The following is a 25,000-nucleotide window of genomic DNA, read 5'->3' on the forward strand; positions in this document are numbered from 1 at the left end:
CGCCATTTGACTACAAGTACCAGAATCCTTCAGGTTTTGCTTGTCTCATGCTAATTAGAACTATTGTTATTTTTACCCCGCTGGGAATACAAAATTTAAATAAGAAAAGAAAAGCAAACTGAATTCTGGCAGTTGTAGTCAAATGACGCTAACGTGAACATTGCCTATTTAATTTGTCTCTTCTAAGATCTTACAGTAAATCTAATCTACGATGCCTTCTTTTTCTTACATTGTCAGGAGAGAACCGGAAACGCGAACGATTTTCATCCATCCTTCATTCGAGGGACCTGGGAGGGGCTCTGGTGGTCCTTTGTTACCATGACAACATTAGGGTATGTGTATAACTTCTCTTCTGCCCAACTCAAGACCACAGGAAGTATTCCCCTCATGCTACTCGTCAAATGAAACAAAAAGTTCACATTTGAATGAATGTTTACGTTGCCGTCTAAACCACAAATATGGTGATTATGCAGAGGACAGCAAAAATACGTGCTAACTGAAAATGCGTGCCGCACGTGCATCACGATTTTTTTTCCCCTTTTAACCAATGTTATTCTTTTGTGCTGTTTTCATTGCTGTAGACGTCGTAGTTTCTTAAACTCCCAAAAATCGCCTGGAGCCAAAGTATTCTTTTGTTCGTGAGTGTTAAGTCCATTCGTTCTTGTTACGAAATTTATAGTAATCTCGAAGAAATGGAGGTAACCTGAAAATTCCATATCCTACGTGAAGAATGCGACCTTGCTTCACACGATTAGGGAGTTTAAGCAAAGACGATGGTTACGGCAAGGACAACGCAACAAGGATTGGTTGATTGGCACGCACTTCAGTGTATTTCTTTGCCATACTCTACAAAACAACAACGCCGTGAAAAAAAATATTAGGTTTATGAAGACAACGTGAGCATATAACAATGAACCATTCATTGTCTATTTTCCTTTAAAATCGTTCGTACCCATCCAGTTACAGGATAGTTCGCCCGTATTGTACAAGTTGAACAAGAGAGAATACTCTCGAAATACTGGCGATAGCGCTAAGTTATATGTTGGAGTGACGTTTTCGTTGTCTTTGCTTTGCTTAAACTACCTTTTATCGCAGGTATGGGGACCGAGCGCCGTTGTCTTACAGGGGACGCTTCTTTTCTGTCGTATGGATGTATTTCGGCCTCGTTATCATCGCAGTCACCATGGCAATGCTGACGTCATCGCGGACGACAGACACTCTAAAAAGTGCGCCGAAGATATATGGAAGCAAGGTGAGTGTCCAGGGAAACCAGAGGTGTGTCCAAGATGAGAGATGGAGGAGTTTGACAGGAAACCTAAATGTCAAATTATGGGGGATGGAAGGGGGAGGGAAATAGATTTTGGAATACTGTACCCAACGCCTGCTTGAAAAATCGAATGGAAGCTTAATAGAGTCTCTAAGGTGATCACGTACAGATGAGTCATCCGTAATCATTCCAGTGACAATAATTTTACCTGTTGACTTCCAACAGTGATTGATATAAATTTTCTCCTCTCAAGCTCAATACATTTAAAGCATATTTTTTTTGTCTACTGAGATATATAATAAAATTCCCATAACTGACATTTCAATTAATACATGGCAGTCAGTAAGGAGGATTAACATTCGGATATTGGGAGTGAGAGGTTTAACTGATGGTAAACGGGGCTGCGGCTTGATAGAAATAAGAAAATCTTTGCTGATGTCATTGTTTACGTTTTGTGCTATTAACATACGAGTTTGCTCAAGCTATTTACAAATTGACTTCAATATTTAAAAGAACTTGATAAAGTTAGTTAAATATCCAGTTTTAAGCCTTTTAGCTTTGATAAGGAACCATTTATTCGCCATCAAAAACTGAACAAATTATTGGGTGGAAAAAGCGTTAATGATCCCCTACATTCTTCAGGATGCAAAATTTCGAATTTTCAAAGCATCATGATGCAATGCGCTTTCAACGTTCAGTACTTTATTCTTGGCTGACTAATAGGAAAAACCTTAAATAACAATGACCACAACCAGGTTTTTTCTGAGCCCGCGAGACTGAGCACCCCCAGCAAACCATTGTTTTAACGGAAACCACTGGTCAGCAACCTGGTTCTGGTCATTGCTGTGTAAGGTCTTCCGACTGTTGTGTGCTTAGTTACCTGGCCTTTAAATGAAAGTGAGGCTGGTGTTGACCTGGTTATGATACAGACCTCCCTCCTTTTCTTATGTTAATGATGTTGTTTTCATGTTAATTAGTAAGAATTTACATACGAAAAGCGGTGACGTTTCTATCAAAACAAGGTCAACTCCAGCCTCACTTTCATTCATAGGCCAGGTAACTAAGCACACAACTGTGAAATGGCCTTTTGCTAACGAGGCAAAAAAATGTAAATAGATTTCCTTTTCCGGGTAGCAGACCTTCTTGGAAGGGAAGATGCTCTTTTGTCAGTCCAGGGACTCCACTAACTTTGCCTGCTCTATCTTGTAGCTCGTATCTCGCGCATGTGGGATGATTGTTAGGAATCCGATATTAAACGAAATATGTAATCTTTTCCTGTAGATTGCAGCCGAACAGAATTCGCCAGAGTATCACTTAGGCAAGAGACGAAACGCAAAATATGAGCCAGGTATTGTTTAATTTTAGATACATTATGTCTTGAAAGGGAACCTATTCTTGGTTTGCATCCATGTGATGTGACGGCCATGTTGCAGTGGAAAACAATAGAAAATAGCCCCACAAGTTTTGCATAATAATAGATATAATCAAAATGACTGCATTGTTCTGTACATCAACATGGCTGTCCTGACGTCAGATGCAAACCAGCAGAACAATGGAAACAGATAGCATTGAATTAAGTGAAAGGCTACCTTTTTTTAATGGCCATATTGAAAGGTTTGGTAATGCAAAAGTTACGCATATAGAATTCAACGATGTTTGGTGTTGATACTGCGCCATATGGTTCAGACTCAATTCTAAAAAGCGCCACGGCCTTGGCTTAAGTTCGCGATTGGTTCACTTATGTCCAGAGATTGGTTCGGACCAGGTTCCTAGAACCGACTCAGACATGGGTCGAATTTGCTTCGGATTCAGGCTCGTTTCCCGGAAGCGAAACGTACTCGGGTTTAGATCGATACTGGTTGATGGGTTCGAAAACGGAACCCGCACTGACTTCGATTTGGGTTGGGTTGAGTTGCTTTCTGCAGTTTCGGGCTCGACTGGATTCTTACCTTCTCAGAAGAAACAAAAGCGAAATAAATTTTCCCTGTAGAATACACTGTATCATCCACATCACTTTATTACTTTTCTTTTTTTCTTCAATTGAAAGGCAAAGAATACCATAGTCTGGAAGAGGTAACCGAAGCTCTTCTGAAAAGAGAAGTCCAAGGTATTCTAGTGGATGCATATTCGGCTGGTCTCAGAAATGACCTCTTTAGCAAGTTTGAAGTAATCGAAATTGTTGATTACAAAACTGCCTACGGCATCGTGCTCAGTCCTCGCTCGACTTCTCTTCGCAAGTGTTTCCATCGGTACTTACAGTCACACAGAGCGGAGGTCTTTAAGATGATAAAGGGCAAGGTCAGGCCTATCCAGGTATGTCTTCTTTTTTTTTTTTTTCAAATTTCAATCTCAAATATTGCCTTTCTAGTGTTTTAATTGGCTCACGTGACCAGCAACCATATTGGATTATTGAAAAACTCGTGGCTCACGTGACCAGCAGCCATATTGGATTATTGAAAAACTCGTGGCGGAAAGTTAAATTTCCAAGTAATCCAAACGTTAAGAATTTATCGAAATGTAATAAAACGATTATTCCCGCAGTCGCGCTTGTTGGATACGACATTGGTTGTAGCTATTATAGTCAACTCGGTTCTACACACCTCGTTCATTATTTACCGTCTCATATCTAGGGCGCTCACGGAATAATTAAAATTATTAAAAAGCTGAACTCCGGATATCAGATTTCCAGCATTTTCACTGGCTCGCCGGACACAGGCTATCAGTTCATGCACCCGATGTACCTAATATAGTCAAGTGTCATAACGCGTTAGCAATAAAGCCAGCTGAAAACATTTTTTGCAGCTCTGAGAAAGAATGGCCGACAATAGCTGTTTTGGAGGAATTGGCCGGGGCATATAAATAAAATCAACATGGAAGAGTTGTTGATCCTGGAGTAAACAATTATTCTACTCGGGCTTGCTGTAAATGAAATGATTATAACCAACTCGGCGCTACGCGTCTCGCTGGTTATCTATCACTTCATATCCAAAGGATGGTGTCTTCTACTTCAAAGGTATTTTTGCACGGTGTATAAATATGCGGGAAAAGCAGATCTTAACAAGTGTTACTGAAATCCAAAAAGAAAATTGGGGGTAACCACGCATTTTTCAAAGATAGTTAATCAACAATATGTGTAAAAAGCATTAAAATACAATGAAAGCAATGCATGGCGTTCTTTTCCAAATTGAAGCTTAATTATCTCTGAAAAATGTATGGCTATCCCTAATTTTGTTTTTGGATAGCAAGAGCACTTGCCAAGTTGTGCTTTCTCCGCATGGTTTTAAACCGCGCAAAAATATCCCCGTATTAGTAAGCATCACCCGTAGGAACCCGAGTATCTAGAGATGCACAGAACGTGTATGCAATAACAATAGAAGGAACCGAGTAAAGATATGATCCTCGCAGTTATGAACGCAATTTTAGCAATTGAAGTCCTGAATTTTTCAGGCTTCTCTACGCAATTGCTAAAATTGCGTCCATAACTGCGAGGATCATAGCTTTACTTGATTTCGTATCCGCAGTTCAATATATGGTTCATTTAATATATCATTTCGTTCAATAGTAGGAACCGTCATTAAATTCTTGATTGATTCCCAGACGGCCAGTTGGGTGTGACATGGTAAAGAGAAGCTCGTAACACCGAATTTTCTTAAACCAATATTAGGGCCGTTTATACGAGAGAAAATAAGCCGCGGCTAACTCTGGCCGCGGCTTACGTAAGCCGCGAACACCCCTTATAAATGGTACAAAATCCACGTTCACGGCTTTCTCAAGCCGCGGCTTATCCTGGCCAGGGAGTTTATACTCGTATAAATAGTTCCTTTCGCGGCTTACGTAAGCCGCGGCCAGAGTTAGCCGCGGCTTATTTTCTCTCGTATAAACGGCCCTATTATATCCAGCAAGCACAAATGGAATGTTGTTAAAATTAAGTTTCATTGGACTGTAAATTGTTTCAACTTTGCAAAATGACCGGAAGTTGTTTTAATCTTACCATCCAGCGCAATCAATTTTCATATAAGGTGTTAGGCCATTTCCGAGTTCATGTCTGCCTTCTCTTCAAAGCGAGTCTAAGTGCGAAGTTTTTGTGATGGTAATTAGTTCTACTTTACACATGAATGAAACTTAATTTTCATAACAAAAACTTAGCACTTAGACTCGCCTTGAAGAGGAGGTAGACATGAACTAGGAAATGGCTTATTGGGTATGTACAGGAAATCATATGAAAGCGAGTGCATTTCGTGATGTCTGGGCACGAATGTTGTTTTGAAAGTTCTCAAAATTGCACGAGCAGTGGGCGAGTGCAATTTGAGAACTTTCAGAACAGCACGAATGACCATAAATGGGCCTTATTCACGCGGCGGCCATCTTGGCCATAGAAAATAGATTTCGTACCCCGACCCCAGCCTCGAGTTGAAATGTTTGGGAACGAGTCTCGGTGGGGCAAAACAAACATTTTCAATCCCTCGGGACTCAACATGGCTCCCATGTGATTAAGGCCCATTACCAAATGCCCGAGCACGTTCATGACATTTTTTAATTCATTAATTACTTAATCGCTGTGTTTCCCCAGCAACTTCCGTATTGCACTACGTAACCTATTTATGCATCCGTCATTGACCAATCAGAAACGCGATATTGTGTTGAGCATATAAATAGACAACTTTTTATATACTCAACAAAATATCTTGTTTCTGATTGGACAATGGCGAATGCATATGTAGGTTATAGAGTGCAATCCAGGTTACAGAGTGCAATACGGAAGTTGCTATGGAAACACCAGGGAAGCGCCAAATTTGAACATCAAAGTGAAAAAAAATGGCTGACAGTCGGTTGGCTTTGTCAAACCAAAGCATCGTTGAGCAACTTAAAAAAAATGCGAAAAACAAAAACACGTTGAAAGCTACACAGACCTGGTTGAATGTCTTGCAAACATGGGCGACTGAAAGAAAACTAAACCCAAAACTGGAAGAATACGAGCACGAACAAAGTAGCGCGTTTGAGTAATTTTGTTGAGAATATAATAACCAAAAAATCGTATGAACCTGCTCGTGCATTTCGTGATTTATGGTCACTTGTGATGTTTTGATAATTCTCAAATTTTGAGAACTTTCAAAACATCACTCGTGCCCATAAATCACGAAATGCACGAGCAGGTTCATGCGATTTCCTATACTTATAACCTACAATAGGTTGATTGTTGTTTTTCAAGTTTTAAGGAGTTTTTACTAATGGTTTAGACCTCTTTCATAATGGCGGCCAAATAAAATATTCTTCTGTTTTAATGCTAATAAGCCTTTCTAGCCTCGCTACGAACACGAAATTTCAAAAGAATTTTTGTTTCAAAACGAGGGCAGTAGGTCTAATTAACATAAAGACAAAAAAAAAAATGGAAAAGTGATCTATAACTTAAAAGGGAAAAGATCGTTTTGAGGCATTTCATTCATTTATGACTTTCTTTTGAATTCATGAACGATCCATTTATTTGATCAATTTTCGTTCCAGACCTCTAATTCTACCGACAAGGAAGAGGTCGCCTCAGGCGAGCTCTTCGGATTTGACTGGCGATACGCAAGTATATACCCCGGAGTGGCCGTATTTTTAGTTGCGTGTGAATTTATACGTCGCATACGATCAAGAGAGAAAGTGCATCAGAAAGGTAAGGAATGTTTTTGCTCGTACAATGCACTCGAGCCTCCCATTAACGACCACTAGGCCTGTCCCGATTGCGCTGGGAAAAATCCTAAAAAACAGTGCTTTAAAACTGGCCAAAAAAGGTTAGAATTTTCAAAATAATGTTCAAAAGTCGTTCAAAGGTTTAAAACATTCCCTTGGAGAATTTCATCAGTATGACTATTTTTTTTACCAAATGGGCCTACCGTTGGTTACATAATTATGTTCCGCACACCGGTGAGTCAGGCTAGTTGAGCGTCGGGCTACAATGCGGGAGGTCGCGAGTTCAATTCCGGCCAGACCAAAACTCAGGGTCTTAAACCAACTGAGGAGAAAGTGCTGCCTTTGAAGTTACATCCGCAAATCGTTAGACTTTCAAGTCTTCTCGGACAAGGACTAAAAACCGTAGCCCCCGTCTCACAACCCTTTTTGTTCAAAAAACTCCGTGGGACGTTAAAGATCCCCGGGAAGGACTCCCATATAAAAAGGGGAGGAATTCTTGTCGAAATTTTTAAATTAACTCCCAAAGGAGACCAATCTGGGTGTGGCCCAGACTTCTTTGGACCCCTAAAATAAATATACACTTTTATATTTCTTTGGGCGCAACCCTAAAGGAGACCTTCACGGCTACATATGATGGCGTTTTGCCCAGAACACGCTATGCGAGACCAATATCCGAAATTGACACCCCTAAGCGAGACGACCAGCATCCCTCCCCTTTTTATATTTGGGTTCCCCCCCCATCCTTCCCTTTCCCGGGGGTAAAGATGCCAAACACTGATCGAAAAGAGCAGGGCACGGAGTTCCGGTGTTATTGGCGGGCTCCGATTGAGGACCACAAGTTCATTAGCCTATAGCAATCACGTGGTGCCCCCTTAAATTAAGGACTCCCGTGTAAAACGTTAACATTTTTTTTTAGAAAAAAAATACCTTCGTAATTTAACAAATCGAAAGTGGTTCTGCGTTGTCTGCACTCTTATCGACAACGATATTTGGCATCACAGTGGTCAAAATGTTGTGTGATGAAGAACATCGTTGTCGATAAGAGTACAGACAACGCTAAAGCACTTTCGATTTGTTTTTTACCACAATATTCAACGCCAAAAAAAGTTTCTATTTCAGAGCATTTACCAAAATCATGACTCAAAGACAGAGCAAGCGTTGCCTATAACTTTCTCGCAATATAATTGGTGTATTTCCCAAAATGGGCGTTCCTAAATGGCTATTACATTGCGTGACAAAATGGCGCGAGCATGACGCGTACAGCGTTGTCTAGACTCTCATCGACAACGGCAAATTAGCCAATCAGATTGCGAGATTACAAGCAATTGTGGTAAAAATGTGTTTTGAAGTCTGCATTGCAAAGCAGTTTGTGAAGTAAAATCGAGGATAGACCATTGCCTGCGGGTCCAAATTGCTGCCAGTTTTCATGACTTTGCGCGCCTTGCTCGGCAGATAAGAAGCGAAAATTTGAGGTAAGAATCGTCAAACATGTTTGCTTTCGGTGCACTTTAAGTTTAAGATGTTTTTGATTTCCAGTAAATTTCAAGGAAATTCTACAAAAAGAAATGAACATGCTAGTGGAGGAGTTCTTTCAGCGCATCCGCAAAATAAAAGAGGACGTGGGCGAGAAGCATAGGCGGCAAATAATACAATTTTGGAAACTGAGAAGAAAGGCATCTTTCGAAGCACGTTGGCTGAGAATCTCTCGAGTAACTCCAATACACTCCAAAGAAGTGACGGTTACTGAACTAACTTGAAAGAGAGCCTATAACTAAAGAGGAACATGACGACTTCGACGAGAAAATCATCTAAAAATAGGGACTTTCACTAACGATCTTCGACGGCGAAGGCGACGAAAACGTCACCTCAAAATGTAACTTTACACTAGCGTAGGTCTTTCGTGATTATTTCATCTCGTTCGCGTCGTACAATGCGGGCGACGTATCCTCAAAGTAGGGAGCTTTAGCAACGACAACGGCGACGGCAACGAGAACGTTACAAATTTGCATATTTAGTGGGCAAAAACAATAGCTTTGCACGCCCTGCACGTGCGTTTTTCATTTTTGTCCATTTCTTTGCCGTCGTCAGCAAAGCAACAACGTGAAATTACCAAGTTTGAAGTGTTATGGAGAACGTCAGCACCTGGAGATAAATTTCATTTTCTCCCCAAAATTAAGCGCCGCTCGTAACGGTTTCATTCCTGAGGGACTGAAACACCTTTGTCATATTAAAAGGCTTGGAATAGTCGCGAAGTGATCGCAATAACGTGAATTTATGTTTTTACATGACGTTCTCGTTGCCGTTCCCGTCGTCGTTGCTAAAGCTCCCTATTAAATTGGGTGCGCGCGGTTTCAGAGTTGACAGGTTGTCGTTAAAACGTACAGAGTACCAGAAACGTGCTAAAATGCGTGCCGCACGTGCAGCACGATTATTTTTCCTCTTTTAATCAATGATGTTATTGTGTTGTGGCGTTTTCGTCGACGTCGCCGTAGTGGATCTTTAAGTCCCTAATATAAACTTGGGCGCTTTGTAACCATTTCGCGTTGCTCGGTGTGTAAACTGCATAGCTATTATCCAGGAAATAGCCAAAAAAATTGGTCATTTCATGTCGTTATTAGGAAGAAATACTTCTCGTCAAAGTCGTTGGGCAAGGGTTACTGTTAGCATTAATTCCGCGTAGTTCTTTAGTGCACGGTTCTTATGTTCAATAGCTCCGTCCAAACTATTCATACAGCTTGGTAACCTACCTGGGCTGGTTACCAGGAAAGTACGCCTTTTCAAGGTAAAATTTCAGATATAATGGAAAGATAAAGCATCGCATTTACGTGAAACGGAAAACGGAAAACGCGGAACGGTGTGGTGCGGCTTGTCATAAACTACATAAAATTAATTCTACCTCGTCTCTCTCTTATGAAAAGTTACTTGACACCTGCTGCTAACACGCAAGAAATAAACTCATATCAAACGAATTTCTTCAATTTTTGGCAAAACGCAAATTTTAGTCCGACGTTTGCCGTTTATCGTAAACGCGATGTTCAATCTCTCTAAGATCTCTGTAGCCATACGGAAGACCTTAGACAGCAATGACCAGAACCAGGTTGCTGACCAGCGGTTTTCGTTAAAACATTGGTTTGCTGGGGGGTGGTCAGTTATTGTTATTTTAGGATTTTCTACCCATACAGATCTCGAATAGACCTCTTTACAATTGCTACCTGGCCTTTAAATGAAAGTGAGGCTGGTGTTGACCTTGTTATGATACAGACCTCCCTCCTTTTCTTATGTTAATGATGTTGTTGCAGAATTTACAGAAGAAAAGCAGTGAGGTTTCTATCAAAACAAGGTCAACATAGGCCTCACTTTCATTTAAAGGCCAGGTAACTGAACACACAACTGTAAAATGGACTATTGGTAAGGGCTGTATAATCGTTGTTTTTGATTTTTTATGCATTTGTGTTTAAACCAAGTTTACTGCATTATGCTAGAATACAGGAAATAGTATGAAAAATGAAAAATAGGGTTAGACACTCGCCTCAGCTATATCATCAGCGAATGATTGGACAACACTGTTTGCTTCATTTTCAAAATGGCGTTGTTTACCTTGAAAAGGTCCATTTTGTAATCTTTATCAACTGATGAAACCTTCACCTCCACGCCCAAGGTAAAAGAGAGCTCTAGCATCAAAGACAACGCTAACGAAAACATCAGTTGAAAGCACTCATTTGGGTGAATGTGACTATTTTGGGAGCACTTTATCTTGTTCGCGTTGTACAATGTTGGAGAGGAAACTTTTTCGGCGTTTCGTCGCAGTAAGAGATTGACTGTTGAATGCTTACGCAATCGTCAAACCTAAAAAAATGCATTTTCTTTGTTCTTGTGCGAAGCACACGAAAGAAATGTACCAAACTTCATACCGCACGTTCAGCACAAGTTTTTACTAATTAAGTTTCACAAGGCGTTAAAACTTCCCGGAAAGCGCAAAACAGGCTAACGTACAAGGCATGCCATGTAGTCCGATCAAAAAAGCCGGCGTGAAGATTTCGGGATGATCACACGAGAAGATCCGTTATTTATCGATTATAGAAGAAGACGCATGATTTTTGATACGAATGTAGTTCTTAGGCGAATGCAAATCTATTCATATACAGTAGAAGTAGAAGTAGAGTACAGTAGAGTACAGTAGAAGATAGTAAAAACAAGATTGTTATACTTCCCAACTCAATTACGTTTTCCGATTGAAGGAAAACGTGTCACATGTCATGGGTCAAAACTCGCTAACTTCCCAGGAAAACAACGACTTGAACTTTCGACTCGCACGTAATCCGGAGGTACACCTTTGAAACAGCGGCAAATTCCGTGTAAGAATCCGTGTATTGTTCTCTTTTGAGTTGGGAGATATAACAAAACACTTAATGACTGGCCCCAAGGGAAACAGTTTATACACAAAAATATTTGTAACCACATCTGCTCGTACAATAATAGATACTAGTCGTGTTCAACAAGTCCGGAGAACTTTCACATTTCTACTCGTATTTATTAATTCGAAATTGTACTCAACATCGTACGAGTTTGTTAACAAAACAGGTCGTTTTAGGAAATTAATCTCGACAGCATTGTTCATTCCAAGGGCAGGCCCTAGTTTTTTAAGGCAGATATATAGTTGCCTTGTCTAAGGTTACACACGTACAGTATCAACATATACATGTTATTAGAAATTCTTTCCTTCTAATAAGAGTTTCTTTTGATTCAACCACGTTGGTTATTTGAAAGCAATTAAGAATGAAAGTAGAGCAGTTTTCAAAATGACTGTCGAAAATAATTACGCGATTGCAATTTCTACGCTAAGTGATTCGTTAAAAAATTTCGCGCCAGTGTATCAACAAATGAAAAGGAAAACCAAAACCACGTTTTGCACGCGCGGTTTTTCCCCCGCTTTGAGCAACGTACCTGGAATTGCTTGGGTTTTGGATCGTTTCATTGTACTGTTTGCATCTGCTATGGTTGGTTGATGTAATTACTTTGGTATTTGTTTTACGACATTCAATTTAAAACCGCCCTATTAACTGATTTGTATTCTGTAGTAAAGTTCTCGTAAAGGAAAGGTAAAATTGTCGCAGTACATCCAGGAAACGTTTTGGCTCCATCCACACAAATTCGTTGTCGTTTGAAAACGCTCGTTTTTCGATGCGTTAATAGGAAGTTAAATAAAGCAAGGACAATTGCAAATGGGCAGCGTCCGGCAACGAAAACTTCACTTCAAACTATAACATAGCGCTATCGAAAGTATTTCGAGATTATTCCGTCTTGTTCACCTTGTACAATACGAGCGAACTATCCTGTAACTGGATGGATACGAACGGTTTTAAAGGAACATAGAAAATTAATGGTTTAATCAATTTTTGTTCTGTGGAGTACGGCAAAGAAATGCACGGAAATTCGTGCTGCACGTGCAGCACGATTATTTTTGCTTTTTTAACCAGTAACGTTCCTGCTTTGTGGCGTTGGCGTTTTCGTAGCCGTAGTCGTTGTTTAAACTTCCTTCCGGCAAAATCGAGCTTAGTGTAACGATCTCTAAATACAACTGAGGATTGAACAAGTGTGCTTTGGGGACGCACTGGGTTTCGTTTTCTTTGAATCATTATTTTGCAAACTTTTAAATAGCTTACGTGCATCACATATTCGTGAACGGGTGGACCCCACTGGAACAAGTTACATGGAACGGGAACAATCACAAAAAGATCAGTGACGGGGCTTTGCATTAAAAAATCGGATTAATTTAATTCCCCAAAGGAGCCATATTCAGTCTTGGATCTACTTTTTTGAATACATAATAAACACAATTTAGATAGCGAGAATTTACAGCTGCATTGCTTTCTATTATTTTAAGGAATTACCCATAAACAAATAATCCAAGCATTATTATAAATCTTTGGTTCATTTAGCTATAAAAGATACCTGTAATAGTAAAAAATATGGGACTAACATCCGTCCATAATGGGTTACGCCGGTGACACACGGTTCAACATTTGTTGATCAACAAATGTTGAACAGTGTGTCATGACATGTCGATTGTTGAAATATGCCATTCAACACGTTGAACGTTGTTGAACGAAAATTGAGACCAGGGGCCCGTTTCTCGAAAGTCCTGAAAACGTTTCGAGCCCGAAAAGCCATTTAAGAAACTGCCAACAGCTTGTTTTGGAAAGCCGACCTTTTAACATGTTTTCAAGGTAGCAAAAAGAAAATTTACTGTGAAGTTTGACAATTCAAGTTCTCTCCGTTCTGAAGAAACGCTGACAGAGGGAATTGTGACACCCGAAAATGGCCCGTAAAGTTTCGGGACTTTCGAGAAACGAGCACCTGGGCCCACTTGCTCAAACGATGGATAGTGCTAACCGCCGGATAAATCACTATCCACTGAATAACTCAATCAGTTTTGCTAGTGATTATCTGCTGGATAGTGATTTATCAGGTGGATAGCGCTATCTATCGTTTGAACGACCAGCTCTATTCCGTTCAACACGTCTGTGCAACATTGTTCAACATTTGCTGAGCATCAAATGTTGCAGGAGAATGTTGAACCGTGTGTCATCAGCTTAAGAATGACGTTCCGATGAGTCACCCATCATTTCCAAGTTCGTCACGAAACTAGAGTCGGATCTCATTATGGAATAAATTTCTTGCGGAAAACGTGTTGCATAAGATTAAAAAAGAAATGCAATGTGCATGGAATGTACACCGTTTTTAAGAAATGCCTTGGGAAGCTAGAATGTTTTTATCCGCGGGATTCGATGTCAAGGTTTAGCTATGTCATTCATAGGTGGTTTGCACGTGACGTTATCGCCGCCATATTGGTGGACAAAAGCAAAAGATCTCTTATTAGCTCCCTCCGTTCGTCCACCAGCAATTGCGCATTACGTCATCGCCAAGAGATGAAAATCAACTATTTGGGAGTTTTCAAAACGAAGACGGCGACGTCCACGACAACGTCACCTCAAAATATAACTTTGCACAATCCTACGTCTTTCGCGATTATTCTATCTGGCTCACGCCCTACAATGTGAGCTAAGAATTCTAAAGATAGGCCATTTTTCCGAGGTGGGAGTTTTCAAAACGAAGACGGCGACGTCCACGACAACGTCACCTCAAAATATAACTTTGCACAATCCTACGTCTTTCGCGATTATTCTATCTCGCTCACGCCCTACAATGTGAGCTAAGAATTCTAAAGATAGGCCATTTTTCCGAGGTCATGTCTGTTTCCTCTTCAAATCGAGTCTAAGAGCGAAGTTCTTCTTATGAAAATTAGTTTTTATTCATATGGAGAGCGGATTTCAATTGAGTGTCGAAAGTAATTAGTGAATTGCTTTGGTTTTGCATTACTTCACTCAGTGATTGGTTCAAAGTTCTGGTGCCACTTTTTCAACCAATTAGAAGTGAAACCAAACCAATCGTAGCTCGTTCGTGCACATTTTCCCGCGCTTTGTGTCGGCTACCTGTAATTACTTCGAGTTTAATTTTGATTGGTTTACTGGATTGTCTCCGTCCTCTCTGATTGGCCAAAGTAATTACTTTGGTTTTGGTTTTACGACACTCTATTTTTATGCTAATAATTTCTTTTGTTTTAGCAATCCAATATGGCTGCTGGTCACGTGAGTGAAAACGCTCTATACTCACTCACATCATCAATAGTTACAGTTACCTAGCATTTACAATTTTTTGATATTTACGTCTTAGAAAATAAAAGACATTTGGATAAAGTGTAAGCCATCTTAAACTGACATTGAAAAATGCTTCACTATATTTACAAGCAGCTACTTTGGTGAAAAAAACGACTGAATAGTAGTCCGTTGTTTTTTCTTCGGCGGCTCAGCCGAAAAACTCGAGGCTCCCGCTGAACTTCGTTCGAATTTTTGCAGCTCGACCGCAAAATGGTAGTCCGAATGTTCGGGCATCTGCCAGGGAGAAAATTCCAAACTGCACTTTTCGCATTTCACAAGTTCTGCGTTGCTATGCTCCGCTTCGTTGTCATAGCTGTGACGAGGTCCATCCGATGCGTTGCTACGTTCGGCTTGTGTATTTAAGCGCAAACCGCTGGCCGAATCTTTGACAGGCGATGAAGCCGGTGAACCAAAGCAGGCTTCTTCTTCATTCAGTTCAACTTGATTTTTGTTTTTAAGAAAAGACTGTTGAATTTCGCGCTGTATGCAATTCGGCAAGCTTTCCAAAACGGAGCTGTCAAGTTTACAGTTTTGGTATGGGTTGTGGCATTTCCTTCGCACACTCTTTGTATCCGTTTCGCGCTTGGAAAAAATGCTTCAATCCCTTTCTTGTTTACGGGATCATTGTTCCTAAGTTTACAGTTTGAAGCAGTCTTAACATCTCTCGTACTGTCTTCCGTTTCGTTAATTCCGGGAAACTGAATCCCACGGTTTTCGTATCCTACTTGGAGACCAGATGAAGGCACGTTTTCAACACTTTCTCCGACACTCAGCAAAGAAGAAACCACCTCATCGTTTGGTGCGTTTGCAGCAACTTCTGTGCAGGTTTTCTTGTTAAAAAAGGAGCTTATAGAGGGCGTGCTATTTTGAGATATTTCTTCAAATTTGCTTGCTGAAATGTTTATGACAACGATTCCCGGATACCTGAAAATTTCAGAAAGCCTAATAAACCATTTTCGATGAAATAGCGGTTTTCATTTGAGCCTTCAAGGCAAATACCTCGTTGCTTTGGTTTCGCATTCCCATGCTTTTTGAGTGGCAAATATGTATTTTAACAACACGCGTCGTTTTCCCGCGCTTCGCGCAGGCCGTAGGTTCTTCCATCATATTCTGATTGGTTTACATCTCTAAGTTTGTTCTGATTAGCCACAGCGATTTCTTTGGCTTTACGGCATATTTGATTTTATTACAACATCCTTTTTAGAGTGGGTCATGCACAGCAGATCGAGGCTATCTATTACCTTGGAATCTGAGGGAAATTAGCGACACAAGACTCAGTCATGGTTGCAAGAACACGAGACACCGTTATACTTTTGACAGTGTTGGCTCTGTTTTTATGATACTTGCATGATTGACTTAATTGGCTCAACTTTGAAGAGGCTTTGATAGCCGTCAGGGGGGGTTGAGCCAAAAAACGAGCAACGCTCATAGACGACACCTAATTTATCTCACACAAACTGTTCTTACCAAGTTGAGATTCCCTTTGAATAAAAAGTTCTCATCTTTACTCACCAAATGTTGGTTTTCTTATCCTTGGTTGAATTAAATGGAACCAGAAGATTGTACAAATCCTTAGCGATTTGTACTGCACTTGAATCTTTCAGGTGACAAGATCGAGTAAAGGATGTGTTGCTCTCCGTCTTGAAACCGACACCCAACAATTTCGCCTCTCTGTTATTCTGAAAGCCAAAACAAAATTCTTGTCGTGAAGACTTTGACACGAGGAATTTTCATGAGACAATTGTTTATTTGCTCGTGCGAATATGAAGACGTTACAAATCTTATGTCCAATAGAATTTAAAGACAAGAGGCCGACCGAAGCCGAAGCCTTTTTCTTTAGCTTCTACCGTACCTCACGGCAGGGCTGGGCGCTACTCCGATTCCGTCGCCTGCACAACTTGTTCCCAGGGATACCGGTACTGATTTTACCCACAGCGAATGGATGAAACGCTGAGTGAACATTGGAGCGCACGAGCTGGGATTCGAACTCGGAGCGCTAAAATGCAGTCCGCGAGCGATATCCTCTACACTACGCACAACGATAGTAGGCCCGAGCCCCTCTCGTTACCACCAAGATGGCGGCGTGTGCGAGAGGCGCCATCTATATAACACAGAAATGGGGTTTTCAACTGAGGTGATATGGGGCGTTTTCCATTTACCAAGAAATTCCGGAAATTCCGGTTGGGATGTAAATGGAACACACGTTTTTGGTTCGTTCCACTGGAAAATTTCCGGAATAAATGGAACTTCTGAAAAAGTGGTCCTGTTTTCCCGTTGGAAACTTTCCGATGGAAATGTGTGTTCCATTTACAACTTTTGAAAGGTCTTACCACTTCCTGGCTATTCACGGCCACATTTTTAAATTTTGGCGCGTAAAATCGCTATCACTGGGCGGCGAACGGACCTGAGTTAAATGGAATTTCAACCGAAATTTCCGGAAATTTTTTGTAAATGGTAAACAATCATGGTAAAGAAATTCGAAATCTGAGGTTTCGATCGTTAGCCCTTCCTCAGCGCCATCTATGTTATCCTGTCTGTCTACTCACTACTACTATGTCGTTTTTATCCCGCGGATAAATATGTTTTTGGCAAATATTTGCTGTACCCGTGCAGAGCTACATATATTTGTGGCATTAAAATAGCCACAGAAGCATTGCTCGTGTTGAGGAAGCTTTTGCCATAACCGGAAATGAGGATGAAGTGAAGAAGCCCTTAATTATTAATCTTTTGGTCCACATTTTTGACAGTCGAATGAAGTGGTCCTTAATCTTACCAATTCTGCTTCCTTTGCGAGACCCTCATGAAGTTCACTAGCCAGCTGTTCAAGCCAATATTTCACCTGCAAACATAATAGAGAGATTAGTGAGTCTCACGGCGCGTTCGATTGACCCTATTCCGGCAAAAGAATACTTGGAGTGATGACTTAAAACGGTTTGTCTGGCGTTTTGAGGAAACAAGGATAATAAACATATGTTTAAAATAGCATTTTGTCAGGTGTTTGACAATTTTATTGTGAATTTCGGTAAGAACGAAGGATTTGTAACTTCTATTCCATGCATTCCTATTGCTGGTTTTCACTCACGTGATCAACAGCCATGTTTTTCAACGAAAACAAAAGGAAGCGTTTGCATAATAATAGAGTTGAATTCCCGGAGGATTTGGTCGGGGCACCAACATGGCCGCCTTTTCTTTGTTTAGGGCACCAACATGGCGGTCGTGACGTCATGTGAAAACCGAGAATTCCGGAATACGGTCAATCGAAGGCACCCTTAGCTTCACGTTTGCGGCAAACGGCAACGCCAGACTAACATTTGCGTTTTCCCAAAAAGAGCAAAAGCTGTCAACTTATCAAAAGTCAGAGACGAGTCAGAAGAAGAGAATTTTTCTCCTTATGACAAGAAGCTTGTATGACGTGAAGTTAAAGCCTGGTTCACACGTAGAACGCAAATTCAAATGCAAACGAAAACGAAGTTCACACGTCTAGTGCAAACGCAAGGGAAGTAAGATAAGCAGGCGTAGTTCAATTCCTCTTTCATAGATGATGGACGACAATGAACCAGTGCCTTCTTTTTGCCTTGCGTTTGCGATTCACCGGTTCACACGTGTGAAATGCAAACGCAAGAATATGAAAACAATTCCATTTCTTGCGTCTGCCCTTGCGTTTGCGTTTGCATTTGCGTTGAGGTGGCTCACACGTGCAGGGACGGATCTAGGGGGAGGGTGCAGGGGGTGCGCAGCCCCCCCCCCCCTCTCTCCTGAGATGACCTGCGCCTTTCTAACACAACTGGTATTCTGCAAAAAAACCCATCACCAGTCAGCTACGCCATTCCTTAGTGGTGCACCCCTCCTAAGAAAAATTCTGGATCCGCCCCTGACGTGTATTTTCTTGCGTTTGCACTTATGTTTGGGTTTGCGTTTGCGTCGTACGTGAGAGCCGGCAGGCTTGAATTTTTCTAAATCTTGAAAACGGCAGATACTATTAATGTTTACTGCCCACGCCCCAACCAAAAGTTCAGCAGTGAGAATACTCGCCTCTAACCAACGTTGCATGGATTGGAATCACGTTATAGCGAGTCAAACAAAGGAGACGAACACTAGAGCGGAGATCCCATAAATCTGATTATTATTCATTCAAAATATTTCCCCGTTTCTGATTGGTTAGAACAACACGCATAATTCACCATAACCAGCTGCTGTTCACCAAATTTGGAAAGAAACTTCGTCATATTGAATCAATGACGTCAAAAGTGGAGCCCGCTGCAGATTAGGGAGCTTACGAAACGAGGACGACGACGGCTACGAGGACTTCATTTAAAAATACAAGTTCGCGTTATTCATATCACTAAGATAGCAAAATATTGGGTGACATTTGCTTCAAATTTTTATTTTTCGTCCCCAAGCCCCCAATTTTTGATCCAAAATTTTGGTGAAAATGGTGAAATTTTTGAGAAAAATGAAAAATTTGACACGGTTATCAGTTACTTTCTTCAAATGTACGCACGGATTTAGGTCATTTAGGTATTATTCTATCTAGAAATGTAAAAATATATCCGAAAACTGAAAAAAAATCCATGTAAATCAGGCTTCGAAAAATATCATATCCGATAAGAAACAATGGGAAGTACTCAGCGCGGTCATTACTTTTGAGCGGCTACCTCATTCAAAACATGCGCTATTCCAGATGTACGGGTGGATTCGGAAAGACTGGGACTTACTGAACATTTTGGTGCGAAATTCGTAATCTTTCGGGCGAAAAATTACATGTAAAATCGGCGGTGCTTTTCAGATGTCTGCTATTCTACGATACCTTCAGGCCTTTTCTTTCCTTGAGATTACGCTTGCCTTGGTTTGTCTCGTGGAAGCCGTGCCAACCGACGAGAAAGACGAGGGAAATGCTGGAAATAGTAATGGCGGGAATAATACGTACACAGAGTATTATACCTCTTTTCAGGCCTAAATCAACAAGTAAGTAGTAGTAGTAGTTGTAGCAGTAGTAGTAATGGTAGGACTTTGTTATCAGAATGTCCATCGTCAAAATTTACAAGAAACATGTGCCTAGTTTCATGTATTTCTGTTTTTGCTTCGGTAGTAAACTTCTTTACGAAATGTACAAATCAGCTGAAGAAGAAGCCAATGAAATGAATGAGGGGGACCTGCCTAAAGTAGGCTCCGTTCTAAAGATTCTGATTGGAAAAGTATGCCAGAAATGCAATGTTGCTAGTGTGATAGCAAATTGTAGACTTGTACAGGTGTTCAAAACAAAGATCTGGAGATTACATCAAGCACTAGCAAAAGCCAAAAGCCAAGGAGGCAATGGGTTAAAAAAGCTTTTTTCCCAGTGGACTAATTAACAATTAGACTCGTAGCCCGCAAGGGCTACGGGTCAATAGCCCATGAGGCGAAGCCGAATGGGCTATTGACCCGTGGCCCTTGAGGGCGAAGGGTCTAATTGTTTTAGTATCACCCAACTAGTCGGACAGAAAAGGCAATAATAAAGTTAGCAAATGCAAGTTGAAGAAATATTTATTTGGGAATAAAGCGAAAGAAAGCGTCACGCTTTTCGCTACTCGAGGACTAATACTAATAGTCCTCTAGTAGCGTAGCCAATCAAAATGCAGGATTTGCATTAGTCCACTAGTTTGGTGATACTAATGGTAAATATTCAAGATGGAAATTTAAGATTTATTATAATGAACTCGACTGTGTACGACTTCAAAATGAAAACAGTGAATTGAAGGGGCAGAAAAGAAAGCTTAAAGATGATCTTAAAGAGGAAAGGTGCAAGAAAGGCAAAATTGAGGAGAAGTTACAGGAAGTAAAGGCTCACAATAAGTAAATTACTGGTAAATTCAAACAGAAATTTAAAAGACTGGTTCAGAAATTAATGAAACTGCAGAAGGAACAGAAAGCAAGAGGCCCTGCCAGAAAGAAAACATTTTCAGACTATAGCAAAAGGCATCAATCTAGAGTGTGAAAACAAATGGTCACAGATTGTGAAACTTCACTGTCATTTCTTGGGCTTCATAGTTTTGTGGCCACTAAAATTGAAATATTTAATGAGAACACTCTTGAATATGAGACCCTTACCTTGGTTGAGGAGGAGAACATTGAAACCTCATCTCAAACTGAAGAACTGACTGATGAGGACATTGATGAAAAAAAAATACTACTCTACACCAAAGAGAGATTTAATGTTTCAAATGAAGCATACCATGAACTTACCATGATATTCAAGGATCTGCCTAGATCTTGGAAAATTCATGACAGGATCAGGGAAATTAATAGGAAATGGAACTTATATCCAACACCTGGTGACACAAATGGAGTCCAGCAGAGTATCAAGGAGAGGTTGGAAATCAGATTACAGAATTTAATTAAAAACACTCCCTCAAATGCAGCTTTCAAACTTGATCATAAAATTAGAGTAAAACTATCTGGAGATGGCACTAACATTGGCAAAAGGTTACATGTTATCAATATAACCTTTACTATGCTGGATGAAGGAGGAAAAGCAATGTCTGCTGATGGGAATCATTTAATTTCTGTAATTAAAGAGTCAGAAAACTGTGACAAACTGGAACAATCCCTTGCAGATATAAGGAAAGACGTGGGTTCTCTACAGGAAATATCAGTGGGAAGACTGCATTTTGAAACTGAGTGGTTCTTAGGGGGGGGGGGGGGGACTGGAAATTCCTTGCTTGTGTTTGTGGTCTTGGTGCAACAACTGCAATCCACCCTTGCATTTGGTGCAAATGTCCACTATATGATAAGTATGACAAGAGAAAAGAATGGTCTCTCATTGATATTTCAAAAGGTGCACGTACTGTTCGAGAAATTGAACAAATGTCAAGGGGTAGGGCAAGGGCTGATCAAGGCTACAATGTCAAGAAAGTTCCCATTGTTCTATCTATTCCTCTTGACCATGTCATAAAAGACTCACTACACCCGTGTCTAAGGATTTCTGACAATCTTATTAATCTGCTTATCTTAGAATTACGACGCCTAGATGCTATTGATAAAAAGAAAACATTTAATGATGGATTTGAGAGATCAACGTACAAGTACATGGCTGGCTGGGAGTCTTATCTTAACGATACATTGAAAATTGCATTCAACTGGTTTGTCTGTAAGGATTCAAAAAAACTCAAATGGCGAGATTTAACTGGCCCAGAAAAGTTGAAATTATTTAGGAACATTGATTTTATCCAGGTACTACCCAATCAATTTAAGCAAATCTGTTGAAATTTCAAAGTTGTGGACTCAATTTATGGCCATAACTGACATGCTGAGTTCACCAAATCTTAGCAATAGTATTGAACAATTTCAACAGAAATCTAAGGCATTCATAGATCACTTTTTGACACTCTATCACAGCAAGCATGTGACTCCATACATGCACGCTCTTTTATGGCATGTGCCCGAGTTCTTAAAACTGTATGGCCAAATTTGCTCCTTCACTCAGCAAGGCCTTGAAAAGTTGAATGATAAAACAACAAAAGATTACTTTAGGTCAACCAACCAAAGAGGTCTTGATGCATTAACATAAATTGCACAGAAAAGAAATCGGATGGAGTATCTAGAGGACCTTGGATGCCAAAGAAAAAAAAGAAATTTTAACTGCAGTAATTGTGCTGCACAGGGCCACAACAATTTGACTTGCATGTCAGAATGTAAGACATGTGGATTCAAACCATATTGTGCCCCATCCCATGTGATTAAAGCAAATGGAAAGTGGGTTAAACAATGTGAAAATGTTCAAATACCTACTGTAGGACCATACATGCAAGGTAGGGATTCTTAAATTGTGTAAACAATAGTTTGAGTAATTTCAAAAAAACTTGTGAACCAATTTTCACATTTCATATTACCGGTAGATGTTTATCTACTTGAATATTCAAATTAATGTCATTCCTGTTTTGTGAAGTAAAGACATTTTCATGTTGATTATATGCTTCATCATTTTGGATAGGGTTCCCATATACATGTACAATGATACTTTTCATCCAGCAGCAATCTGTTACTAAACTACATGTAGTCAATGTTACTTCCATGAATCAGTGGTATATTGTACTTCGATGCCATCTCCACGGACAAATGTAAATACAACTTCAAGGTCATTCTGAATGTGGCTTTCAAAAAGTTTCTCCTCAATGTAAACAAATTCCTTAACTGGATTCTTTTCATGAAGCCAAAATCGTACTGTTCCTGCAACTACATAACAGAAATCTCCATTGATGTTCAGTATTCTCTCATACCATTTATTTCCCAAAAGATCACAAAGCTGGTTATTGTCATTTTGGCAATGAACATTTCTTCCTCTTGACTTCTTGACCGCTCCAATGTCAGCTAAATATGCCTGGTAAATGTCCATATCAATGCATGCCTCTATTCGCACTTCAGGAGATTCCCTTTTGCTTGAAAATAGGCCAAATTTTATTTTTCTAGCAAGACCACAGAACATGGCACCTGCCCTGTTTTCCAAAGATTGATTGCTCGGGAGAAATCGTGGCTTGTAATGGCCAAGAGCAAGTTTCTCATCACTCTGTAGTTGATCAGCATCTCTCCACTCATCGTTTGAATATCCAAATGAGGACGCTTAAAAACACAATCAACTTCAGAGCAAGAGCTTTCCATATACTATTTGAAGCACATGCAGTAATTCGTATCCATCGCGTTCGTAAAATTGGTTTAAAATTTCGTGCTTACCTCGATTGGATACATTTTTTTTTTCATCACACTTGTTATTTTTACGATGAGTCTTTTCCAATTTCACACGGACCCCCTCTTCGAACGTCTTAAAAAACCCTTTCTCTAATTATAAACGAGAGCGTTTGCCTTCAGCCGCCATCTTGAAACTTTCTGTGAGCTAGCGCCCAGGCCGTTCGAGATCAACTGCGCATGGGCAATAAATTATTTTGGCAACGCCCATGCCTGGAGCTGATGTCCCCTTTATGGGGCCATGCTTTTCGAGTTTTAAACTTTACAATAACGTGACATAGCCCCTTTAAATTATTTGATCTAATTCTAGCCATTATTCTAGCCAAATGAATGTCTTCAAGAGATGGAAGAAGCTCGTTTGATATTAGCTCATTTGTTGCCTTTAAGCTCCAGACGATCAAGGAGAAAGATAAATTACTAAGAAAACTTTTGTACTTTAATGAGAAGCAGCAGGAGGCCATTCCCCGTTTGCAATTTCACGTAAAAACATGTTGTTAAATTTCCATGGTCGTGAATTTTTACGCACCTGTGCGTACTTAAACTTTTTAAATTACCTTTACTTGCGTAATTAAAACGATGCATAAAATTTCGCGAGTGAACGTAAAAGTTGAACCTCATACATCGTCTCTGTTTTATTTAAGTACGTAAAGCCAATTAAATTCCACCTTAAGCGAGGCTTAACTTTTGCGTTCACGCGCAAAACGCGCGAAATTTTATGCGAAGTCTCTATTTCATTTACGCACGTAAAGGCAATTAAAGTTTACCTACGTGCTCGTGCATAAATATTCGGGACAGTGGAAATCCACCTTTCGTCGAGTGGAGCCTCATTGACTGCCAAAAGTGAAGGTTCTTATCAAGTAGATGGCATATTTGAAACACAAAACGGATGTTTAGGAGGGTAACTCCGTATTGAAATTTGCTCAGCATTCAGCATTGAAACTGAGCTTTGCATGATGTGTCTACACAGCTGTGTTTGACACACAAGATTCCACTCACTTGACAGTTCTGCATACAGAATTCGGATATTTGTTCAGAGCAGGGACAACAAAGTAATTCGATTTCCAAGTGATCGTATTTGACGGCAAAAGAATCGGTTTTCGGTATAGGACGTTTTCAGCCAATCTCTAGAGACACCAATATCAATAGAGAAATGTACGACTTCTGGTGGACGAACAAAAGAAGCTAAAGAGAGATCTTTTGTTTTCGTCCACCAGCATGTAGGCGATGACGTCACGTAAGGACCTCCTATTCGAAGCAAAACTAACGAAGTTTATTCTTTTAGGAACAATTTTTTTCGTGGTCTCCCTCAGTTGAACGATTCGAGTAAAGTAATGATTGAGTCTCAGTCTCAACTGTTTGACGCGTGAATTCGTCACCAGCATTCACCCCGCCCACTCTTCGGCCTACGCAGCGTTTGAAAGCCTCTTTGACAGAAAAGAAACAACTCTGCGTCAAACTTTCATCGCAAAACTGATACATCACTAAGGTAAGGTATAAATAAGTGAACTTGATAAAAGCACGTATTTCATAAGGCCTTTTATTTACTTATATGAGCTGAGGATAAGTGCTTAATATACAAAAAAAAAAGCTCTTAAAGATCTTCTGTATGCAAAAAATTTCTCTT

General features: G+C 40.2%; 2 protein-coding genes across 2 annotated transcripts in view; one reads left to right on the top strand and one right to left on the bottom strand.

The window, feature by feature from the left end:
- The window catches only part of LOC138050189 (uncharacterized), a 19,772-nt gene extending 6,985 nt beyond the window's left edge, over nt 1-12,787 (top strand). The window contains exons 3-8 of the mRNA XM_068896648.1: nt 238-332; nt 1,096-1,252; nt 2,549-2,615; nt 3,315-3,580; nt 6,770-6,923; nt 8,477-12,787. Of these exons, the coding sequence (XP_068752749.1) occupies nt 238-332; nt 1,096-1,252; nt 2,549-2,615; nt 3,315-3,580; nt 6,770-6,923; nt 8,477-8,697 (960 nt within the window). The 3' untranslated portion in view covers nt 8,698-12,787. The remainder of the gene's footprint in view (nt 1-237; nt 333-1,095; nt 1,253-2,548; nt 2,616-3,314; nt 3,581-6,769; nt 6,924-8,476) is intronic.
- Nucleotides 12,788-14,718: 1,931 nt separating this feature from the next.
- Nucleotides 14,719-25,000, bottom strand: part of LOC138049405 (uncharacterized) — a 28,907-nt gene continuing 18,625 nt past the window's right edge. Inside the window, exons 4-7 of the mRNA XM_068895656.1 lie at nt 20,881-20,966; nt 17,432-17,497; nt 16,171-16,337; nt 14,719-15,582 (exon numbers count right to left, since the gene is read on the bottom strand). Coding sequence (XP_068751757.1) covers nt 15,090-15,582; nt 16,171-16,337; nt 17,432-17,497; nt 20,881-20,883 — 729 coding nt within the window. The 5' untranslated portion in view covers nt 20,884-20,966 and the 3' untranslated portion in view covers nt 14,719-15,089. The remainder of the gene's footprint in view (nt 15,583-16,170; nt 16,338-17,431; nt 17,498-20,880; nt 20,967-25,000) is intronic.

This window comes from Montipora capricornis, chromosome 5 (assembly GCF_036669925.1).
Source record: "Montipora capricornis isolate CH-2021 chromosome 5, ASM3666992v2, whole genome shotgun sequence".
NCBI classification, from domain to species: domain Eukaryota; kingdom Metazoa; phylum Cnidaria; class Anthozoa; order Scleractinia; family Acroporidae; genus Montipora; species Montipora capricornis.